The 10431-nt window shown below is 42.2% G+C and overlaps 1 protein-coding gene across 1 annotated transcript; it reads right to left on the bottom strand.

The window, feature by feature from the left end:
* Window positions 1–3613: 3613 nt before the first annotated feature.
* RTL3 (retrotransposon Gag like 3) lies at window positions 3614–5974 on the bottom strand. Its single transcript, XM_036439834.2, has 2 exons — window positions 5847–5974; window positions 3614–5249 (listed from the first exon to the last, which is right to left on the bottom strand). The coding sequence occupies exon 2, from the start codon at window positions 5051–5053 to the stop codon at window positions 3614–3616; it is 1440 nt and encodes a 479-aa protein (XP_036295727.1). The 5' UTR covers window positions 5054–5249; window positions 5847–5974.
* Window positions 5975–10431: the final 4457 nt, after the last annotated feature.

Below are 10431 nucleotides of genomic sequence, written 5' to 3'. Positions count from 1 at the left end.
ATGGTTTACTGAACAGTCATAAACTGTCATTGTGATGGAAACGCAGCAGAGTGCAGTGATGACAGCGTGGTGCGGGCCACATTGCAAGGCCTGGCGGGACGGATTTGGCCCGCGGGCCTTGTGTTTGACACATGTGCTCTATAGGATTTGGATGGGTTATTTTTTATTTCTGTACTAGAGGCCCAGTGCACGAAATTCATGCACAAAGGCAGGGGGTGTCCCTCAGCCCAGCTTACACCCTCTCCAATCTGGGACCCCTCAAGGGATGTCCCACTGTCCATTTAGACCCAATCCTGGTGGGATCAAACAGGCAGTCAGACATCCCTCTCACAATCTAGGACAGCTGGGTCCCAAATGCTTGCCTGCCTGCCTTCCTGATTGCCCCTAACCACTTTTGCCTGCCAGCCTGATCACCCTAATCACTCCCATGCCAGCCTGATTGATGCCTAACTGCTCCCCTGCCAGCCTGTTTGCCCCCAATTTCCCTCCTCTGCCGGTCTGGTCACCCTTTACTGCCCTCCCCTGCAGGGTTGATTGCCTCCAACTGCTCTCCCTTGCAGGCCTGGTCCCTCCCAACTGCCCTCCCCTGTTGGCCATCTTGTGGTGGCCATCTTGTGTCCACCTGGGGGCAGGATCTTTGTCCACATTCGGACAACCATATTGTGTGTTGGAGTGATGGTCAATCTGCATATTACTCTTTTATTAGATAGGATAGAGGCCTGGTGCATGGGTGGGGGTCAGCTGGTTTTCCCTGAAGAACATCCCAGATCAGGGTGGCACGTGGGGTGGCCTGGGTGAAGGGTCTGTGTTGGTTTGCAGGCCAGCCACGCCCCCCGACCTGTGACCCAAAGTGGAGGCCCTGGTATCTGGGGTTTATTTACCTTCTATAATTGAAACTTTGTAGCCTGGAGTGGAGCCAAGCCTCCTGCTCACTCCGTGGCTGGCTGCCGCCATTTCTGGGATTTGTTTACCTTTGATTGAAACTTTGTATCCTTGAGTGGAGGTTTGGGCCCGGCAGGGTGTGTGGAAAGCTTGGCTTCCCTCCTGGTAGCCATCTTGGTTGGGTTTATTTGCATACTTGCTCTGATTGGCTGGTGGGCGTGGCTGGTGGGTGTAGTTGAGTGATGGTTAATTTGCATATTACTCTTTTATTAGGTAGGCTGTTTATTTTTATATTTTTCTATTACAGATTGTATTAAGTATTATTTTATATTTGTTTCAGGTGTACATTACAGTGTATTGGTTATTGAAGAGGATAGGCAGACAGTCTGAGAGGTGATACACATACTGCTAGATAATAATGCATAGGTCTTACAGGTAACTTATTATTAATATACCTCCAACTCCCATGAAAAAATACCATGGAATCTAAACCCTGCATGCTACTGGTTAAACAAAAGGAAATATTCCAAGAAATAAAAAGGTAAGTTTAAAGTGGTGAATAAGCCAGTGAGGGTGATGGGGTTGAGCTAAAGGTAACTGGGGAAACAGAATTACAATCCAAATGGTCCCTACACTTTATCTTTTGAGTTTTCTATCCTTTTTAGAGTTATCTCTCTGCTACCACAATATTACTTGACCCTCACCACTGAATTAGAGACATTGGCATGATGTAGAGGAAAGGGCACAGGTTTTGGAGGCCAAATATGTCTCCACCACTCCTTTGCGTTGTGACTTTGGACAAGTGAACCAACCTTGTTGGCATTCTCTGTGTTCATTGCTAAAATAGGAGCAAACATACCTATTTCACTGGGTTGTTCTGAGGAATAATGAGATAATTAATGTGTATAATATGCCTGACATTGTAGCTGGAATATATTAGTGGCTCAGTGACTAGTAAGTTCCTACATATCTCCTTCTAAGGTAATGACCATGTATTTGATTATTTCTTTACTCTCCTTCAAGTGGTCTCAGAAAGAGACTCCTAAAGGAGAGTTGGAAAGACAGAAGAAATGCACTAGCACCCACTTTGATCACTGCTCATATCTCACCTGGAGATTTCAGCCTCTTTTTATGAAAGGGGGGGAGAGAGAGAGAGAGAGAGAGAGAGAGAGAGAGAGAGAGAGAGAGAGAGAGAGAGAGAGAGAGGTTTAAAGATTTAAATCACAACACTACACTAACAGCCCCTCTCAAGTCTATGAGGATACAAATTCCTTTCCTTGGCTTTTACGGTGGGTCATGCAGGCAATATGGCAACCTGTATATGTAGGAGAGCTATAGTTGGCTATTAATGATCTGCATGTTTTGAAAGCTGATTCCTGATATCTAACTCTTGTGCACTGGCAAGAGCCAATTAACAGGCATGAGCTCTAGGGCAAATTTCCCAGGTGCTTTCTTTGGTTAATTTATAAAGTCCCAGAAGTTTACTTTCAAAACTGCTCAATGTCTCAGTTAGTGCTCCCTTTATATTTGTAGAAATTTCCCCTCCCTTCACCCTTGCCCTCCACTGAACTCAACCTCCTGCTAATTTCCCCCAGTACCTCTTCTCAACCTTCCCTCTACCCTTCCCTAACCCCTCCACACCTCACCCAATATTCCTCTGCCCCAACTCTTCCCCTATTTTCTCCATCACCCCACCCCATCACCCATTGACCCATCACTACACTTGGAATATTTAGGACCTCACCAAAACTTTTAGCCTTTTCCAATCCCCCCTACTCCTCCCAACTTATTTATCCCTTATCCTCTTCCCCCAGTTAGGCCAAGAAATAATGCAAATATGTAGAAATTACAAATGTTTATTGATTTTTAAAAAATATCACTTGCAAATTTATTTTTTATTGAAAAGATACTACAATTGTTATGATAGAGAAAAATGTTGATAAGAAAAAAATCAACTTAGTCTAACAGCTACACTTTTCAAAGTTAGTTTCTAATATCTATTCTCATGCATATTGTTAGTATAAATTGTAATTAAAACTGCCCCACAGTAATGCAGGGTTCAAAGAAATGGGCATGCAGGATTGGTGGGAGAAAAGCAGTTAAAAATTGTCAGGCTCAGTCCATGATCCAAGAGGCAGTGTTGTTGTCCAGGTAGCTCTTATTTATTGTTACAGATTCTGATGACAATTGAGGTAATAGAAGACATGTTGCCAGAAGCAGTCACCAGGACACAGGATCTACCCAGCAATTATTTCATCACAATGTCTTCTATTCCATCTGTGCCTGAAGCAATTATAGTGACAATAACGAGATGGAAAGGACACAGTGCGGGTACTCCACTCTATGATTGGATCATGTGTTTCAAGCCAGTGGATTCCAAGAATCAGAGGGTATCGCGGTGCATGAATAATATCAAACTGGAGCTCTTCAACATGGTTTCCAATTTTAACTTCAACAGGTGGTGTTTCCTTAGTTATGGGTCCATTAATCAGTGGACGGCCGTCTACTGTTTCGAGCATCAGAGGGAAGATGTTATTGCGCATGGGCAGCTTCTCTCGAAGAACCACAGAATGGTCAATGCTGTTTCTGTAGGAGCCTGAGTCCACCATTGCTTGCTCAAAGAACTGTCTTCTTCCAAGTCGAATTTCAACAGTAAGCCAAAGGATTCGGGACATGGATATTGGAAGTGAGGGGGATGCATATTTGTAGATTGGCCCGCCGGGGTTCCCCCTTACCGCCGGGCCTGGATGTTTCCCGCCGGCTGGGCACGATGAAGCTTGACGGGGCAATCTCTGGCAAAATGACCTGGATGAGCACAGTAGAGGCACAAGTGGCCTTCCCGGCGCCGAGCCCGTTCAGCTTTACTGAGGTGTGGGCGATTGCTTGCAGCCTGCACAGGCCGGTTTTCACCTGGTTGATTCTCAGGCCTACCTCTCTCCTCAGAGGGACTTGTACCTTGGGCATTTGGATCAGGCTTAACATTTAGCTTCTCTTCTAGGTTGTTACACTGGGTGATCATATCAGATAGGTTAGTGGCTGAGTTTGTGGGAGACAGTTCATCTCGGATAGAGCTAGCAAGGCTTTCTTGAAATTGGATGCAGAGGGTACTTTCATCCCAGTTTAGCTCTTGAGCAATGAGGTGTAAGTGGGTCACATCCTGGTGGACAGGATCCTCCCCTTGGCAAACCCGATGCATGTGGTGGTTGGCATCTTCCATGTTTTCTGGATTGTTAAAAGTATCCCGGAGCACTCGTATGAAACTTTCAAATTGTTCCAGCAGGGGTCTTTGGATATACACTAAGAGCTGGAACCACTTTCCTGCCTCACCTGAGAAACAGTTACTGACAAAGCTCACTAAGGCTGCTTCAGTGGGATACAGGTGCCCTCTGACTCTCAACTGAACCAGAAATCCAGGAACCTTCTGGGAGTTCCCACTGAAGGCTAAAGGGCGTTCTAAGGGGAAAGCTTCAGCCTCTAACCCACTAGGGGATTGTGGAAACTCTGAGGCAGTGGATGTCTCAACAGCCATTAGGCCCTCCAAGGACTCCTGAGGTGCTGAGAGCTCTAGGAACTCCTGGGCATCTGATACATCCAGGGGGGCCTGAGGCATGCAAGACTGCAGAGGCTTCTGGGGAGCGAAAAGCTCCAGGGGCTCCAGGTGTGTTGAGGTCTCCTGGCATTCTGGTGTCTCCAGGGGATCTTGGGCATTTGAAAGATCCTGGAGCTCTAAATTCTGGGCCTCCTGGGCTTCCAGGGCATCCTTGGTATCAGGGGACACTTGGGCCTCCTTTACATCAAGGGGCCTGTGGACATCCAGGGCCATTGGGGATTTCTCCAGCTCCTTAGCCTCTGGAGACTTTTGGGACACACAGGTTGCTAAGAGTCCATGGTCAATTGGAAGCTCTCTGGGCTTCTGGGGCTCTTCAGATTCTGAGGGATTTGTATGATCCCAGGCTGCTGGGGTTTCCAGGGGCCCTGAGGGTTTGGGGAGCTCCTGGGCCTCTGTGGGCTTCTGGGCTAATTCATCCTCCTTGGCTGCCTGGGGCTTCTGGAGCTCTGGGATCTGGGCCTGCAGGGCAGCATTTTCTTTCATCAGCCTCTGCACTTGGGCCTGGAGCATTTCATTTTCCAATTTCAGAGCAATATAGGAGGCTGCTAAGCCCTCCGCCATGTTTTGAGGAAATGGGCTTGGTTTTGCAGTTTGCTGCCAAGAGAAACTGGGTGGGTTTTTCTAAAAACTCCCCACAGGCAGATGTCAGACTCCTTAAGTTTTCCAGGAGGTGGGGTTTTGGGCCCCGCCAAGATCGAGTAACAGGAGGTCACTGGGAGCCTCCAGGGATCAGCAAAGAGAGGTATCTGATGATACACTGTAAAGAAAGTAGGATCTGAGGATCAGAAACTGTGGAAAGCACTTATTAAAATAAATCAGAACAAAACTTGCCCAACAGTGCTAGGTTTCTTTTACTTCAGGCTCATATTCATGAACCAGCTTATATATGCTGGCTCTGACTCCATGATATTTTATAAACAGCATCTGAACCAGACTGCGTATGTCATTTTGCATTTTTCCTTTAAAACTTAACATTATATTACAAGTAATTTCTCCATATTCTTTTCTGTTTTACATAGTCCTTAATTTATAATGTCTACTTAATATCCCAATGTGACACTTGAATTTTAACAGCTACTTTCAATGACTAACTCATTTGAGCAATGTGAAGATTTGAACTCATCTGTGGTGGGCCAACCCAAGAGATATTTTTGGGTGGCTGGGGTAGGAGGTAAGGGGGAGCTCTTTCTGACACTCAGAAATCAAACCTCATAAGCAACCACAAGATCAGCCACAGGAGAAAACAAGCAACAGTTGACTAAATATATATACGTATATGCGTTAGTAGACACATGCATATTATTTATAAAATGGCTCAAAATAGTTAAGAAAATAATCTGTAAATGTACGTTACCGTTCAGAGACAGTCCAGGAGCTCTGCTGTCTGTGTACCCATCGCCGAGGAGGGAAGTGTATGAATTGCTTTGGAGGCTTGCCTTTTCTGCACACACTGAACTCAAACACACCCACTCCCAGAACACGTTCCAACTCTCCTCTGTAACGTAGCTATTTTGAGTGTAGAAGAGTTTTTTTGACAGTACCTCACAGTTTTAGAAAAGTAGGATGCTGGGTCGATGTGAGACAACCTCATGTACTCAATCCTCAGTTGCATTAATAAATATTTGGCTAGGAAATTTAGAGTAATACCACTGCCTTATGAAAAGATGCAAACATTTCTGAATGACCGCTGTGGTTTGGGACTTTAATTTTTTATGTCTGTCTCATATAACCTCCCCTCACTGTATCCACACTGGGCTGTTTGTTTAATTCTCACTCAGAGAGCAGCCGGAGGCCCCTCAGCCTTTTTCCCTGCCACCTATTCAGTTCCTAGGGTCCCTCCTTGCATTTTTTTTTTCTTGGAAACTTTGCTATGGACAGATCTAGGCAAAATATAATAGGGTAAGACTGTGGATGAGGCCAATTTTGTTGAAGGGTACTTGTAGCTGATCGCAGGATCCCTGGGTCCTTTTAAATGTCTCGGTCCAGGGTTCTTATCTTTCCTAGAGCCTCTCAGTGCTCTAGGCCATACTCAGGTATCCACTAAGGACAGGTCACTTGAGAAATGACCTTGTTCAAGATCTCACCTTCTCTTCTCATGACAAATCACAGTCAGACCCTAGGCGTGGACCATGTGGCAATTTTGGGTAAGGCTCTGGGGCAGCTATTCTAATTCTAGTAAGGAGTGGGATTGAGGATTTTCTTTGACCACTTGAAATCACAGATCAATTCAGTCATGCTCCCATGTCTCCTTTTAAAATGGTCAATTCCACATTAGTCAGTACTATAGGATAAACCCTGGTGATGGCATATGCCCAAACCACTGAAAATTGACAAATAGGCTAGCTGAAGCTGAATAAAGAGGCTTTGAAAAAGAAATGGAAATATTTTGCAAATCAAGTTATATTCCCTTTTAATGTCTTATTCTTTAGAAAAATATCACAAGTAAAAATGCTACTATCATCAGAGAAAAATGTGTTCTGTTTATGTGAATTCTTCAGATAATAAAGCCCTCCCTTTAAGAATCCAGAACACACGTTGATATTTACCTTACCAATTTACAAAGAGAGAGAAATATTTATAGTGAGTATTACACTTCTTTCTCCATTCTTAAGTAAGTGATTTTTGAACATAATGTAATGGTTTGAGGTCATACTTATACACACTAGTTCCTTTACTGTTGCCTTCTAAAAGCTACTGAGAGGTATAAAATGGGCCTGTCTCTAAATTCAATACCTCCAAATTACTATGCTTTCCAACTTCTTGCAATTTATTTTTCTTTTGTATTTTATGTATTCTTTTGCTATCAGGTTATCACACTGTTACCTGTATGCCTGTCTACAGTAAGTGTAGACAAATTTGGCAAATTACTCCTAAAACTTGTCTAAAACTCAGTTTTTGAAATTGTACAATGGAGCTACTAAACTACTTTATAGAGTTGTTGCAAAAATTTAGTGAAATAATGCATGAAAAAGATTTAGTACAGTTTCTAGCAGCTAATAGCACTCAATAAATGTTAATAACAATAATAAGCTGTAGCCATAGTCACTTCACTTTAAGTTATTTTCTAATTATCTGTGAATTGGGAAACTGGATAGATGAAATTGCTAGAATTGTATAGGGGCTGAGCAGAGGCTTTCATATTAAGAAACCTACAAGGCATAAATTTTACTGCATTGACTTTTCACCACTCAGGACATTCCACCCCCGTTTCCTCTGTGTTATGGATGATTTAATTTACCAAATAATACTCTAGAATCAGAACTGGAGTCACTTAAGCAGGAAGATAAAATAATTAACAAAGGGATTGTGGAGCAGCCAAGGTAGATGTTTAAAAAATCTATGACTAAAACACTGAACAATGCCTCGCCCACAGATATATTTGTCAAACGGGTAAACAAATCCCTTCCCACCCCCTGAAAAAGAGCAAAGATCGAATCCAGTGTTCATAAGTACAAGTAAAAGAATGCCCAAACATAGAGAATTAGTATCTTCTGAGTGGAAATAAAAGCTACACTGACTTTTTTGTCAAATTGCCTAATGTTGTTTTGATATCCTGAATTAGTCAAGTAAGAATTGGAAAGTAATTACATCCAATCTCTCTTCATATTTCCCCTATACTTTAATCTGTCTTCTTACATTCACATCACAATGAAATTTATGGATCCTTTAGAATGGATATGAAAAAATTTTAAGTAAATGAGGTTTTGTTAACTGGGCAAATACATTTTTTTAGGGTAAAAGAGAAGACAAATATCTTCAATTTACAGATATAAAAAGACTACACAGTTATGCTCAGTTGTGTTAATGAGTTACATATGTTGATTGTTAGCTTAGGGGGAAAGGGAAAGGAAAGGTTAAATAAGATTAAATTCTACATTGTACACTCCAGAAAGAATAATAATTTTATTTTTTCAGCAAATGTACAATGTGAAACATTTTGGACTTTGCCTGGGTCTTCCTCCCCAGAGCTGGCTGGGCTGCAGCTTCAAGCTCCTGCTCTTCCCTCTTCCCAACCAGGAAAAAAGCCAACAGTAAAGTTAGTCTCACAGATCCCTGGCACAAGGCCCAACTACCCCTTAGGGGAAGTCCCATCCTAGTGTGTGATTTACTCAACATGTTATTCTTATGATTATGTTAGACTTGAAGCACTTTCTTTTTTTTCTTTTTTCTTTTTTTAAGATTTGAAATTTTTTTCTTAAAGGAGCAATATGTTAAGTAGAAACAATGCTGATGGGACTCTTTCTCAGGAACACAACCCCGCCTTTCCCTCCCCCTCCTTTTCCCCCCAGGGGAATTACCTTTGCCCTTTTCTCTCCTAAGCTCCAAAGACCCTTATTTTGTTTTTGGTTTCTTTTTTCCTTTATTGATTAAGGTATTACATATGTGTCCTGTTCCCCCCCATTGTCCCCCAATCATCGCGCTCATGCCCTCACCCCCCTGTTTTCTGTATCCATTGGTTAAGCTTATATGCATGCGTATAAGGTTGATCTCTCCCCCTTTTCCCCAACCTCCCCTGTCTTCCCTCTGAGGTTTGTGATCCGATCTATGCTTCTCTGTCTCTGGATCTGTTTTTGTTCATCAGTTTATGTTGTTCATTATATTCCACAAATAAGTGAGACCATGTGATATTTATCTTTCTCTGCCTGGCTTATTTCACTTAGTATAATGTTCTCCAGGTCTATCCATGCTGTTCCTTCCTTTTTACAGCAGTATTCCATTGTGTAGATATACCACCATTTTGAATCCACTCATCTGCACTTAGGCTGTTTACAAATCTTAGCTATTGTAAATTATGCTGCTATGAACATAGGGGTGCATATATCCTTACTGATTGGTGTTTCTGTTTTCTTGGGATATATTCCTAGAAGTTGGGATTACTGGGTCAAATAGGAGTTCCATTTTTAGGTTGTTTTTTTTTTGAAACTCCATACTGTTCTCCACAGTGGCTGCACCAGTCTGCGTTCCCACCAGCAGTGCAGAATTCCCCTTTCTCTGCATCCTCGCCAGCACTTGTCATTTATTGATTTGTTGATGTTTGCCATTCTGACATGCATGAGATGGTACCCTATTGTCATTTTGATTTGCATCTCTCAGATGATTAGTGACTTTGAGCATGTTTTCATATGTCTCTTGACCTTCTGTATGTCCTCTTTCAAAAGGTGTCTATATAAGTCCTTTGCCCATTTTTTAATTAGATTTTTTATCTTCCTTTTGTTAAGTTGTATGAGTTCCCTGTAAATGTTGGAGATTAAACCCTTATGGGATATAGCATTGGCAAATATGTTCTCCCATGCAGAGAGACTTTCTTGTTGTTTAGTTGATGGTTTATTTTGCTGTGCAAAAGCTTTTTACTTTGATGTACTTTCATTTATATTTTTCTCTTTAGTTTCCATTGCCCTAGGAGCTGTATTGGTAAATATATTGCTAGGACCTATGTCTGATATTTTGCTTCATGTGGATTCTTCTAAGATTTTTTAGATTTCTCTTCTTATGTCCTTTATCCATTTTGAGTTTATTTTTGTGTATGGTGTAAGTTTGTGGTATAGTTTAATTTTTTTGCATGTATTTGTCCAATTTTCCCAACACCATTTATTAAAGAAACTGTCTTGACTCCATTGTATGCTATTGCCTCCTTTGTCAAATATTAATTGAACATAGTGGTTTGGGTCGATTTCTAGATTCTCTATCCTATTCCATTGGTCTATATGCCTGTTCTTGAGCCAGTAGCAGGCAGTTTTGAGAACTGTGGCTTTGTAATTTAGCTTTATATCTAGTATTGAGATCCCTCCTACTTTGTTCACTTTTCTCAGGATTGCTAAAGGGCCCTTATTTTGCTTCTGTAACTTGTTTCCTGAACCTATGCAGCCCAGCTGGCTGACTTCTACTACCTCTGTAACTTTCTAAATAAATTTTATCTTATAATTTGAGTTCCTGGCTCT

This window comes from Pipistrellus kuhlii, unplaced genomic scaffold (genome assembly GCF_014108245.1).
Source record: "Pipistrellus kuhlii isolate mPipKuh1 unplaced genomic scaffold, mPipKuh1.p scaffold_m20_p_16, whole genome shotgun sequence".
Classification (NCBI taxonomy): Eukaryota; Metazoa; Chordata; class Mammalia; order Chiroptera; family Vespertilionidae; genus Pipistrellus; species Pipistrellus kuhlii.
Note: the sequence above shows the minus strand (reverse complement) of the source record. Positions and strands in the feature narration are given on the sequence as shown.

What these genes read in the sequence shown, in the direction of transcription:
- RTL3 (XM_036439834.2), bottom strand. Translation starts at nt 5,053, where the DNA reads ATGGCGGAGGGCTTAGCAGCCTCCTATATTGCTCTGAAATTGGAAAAT.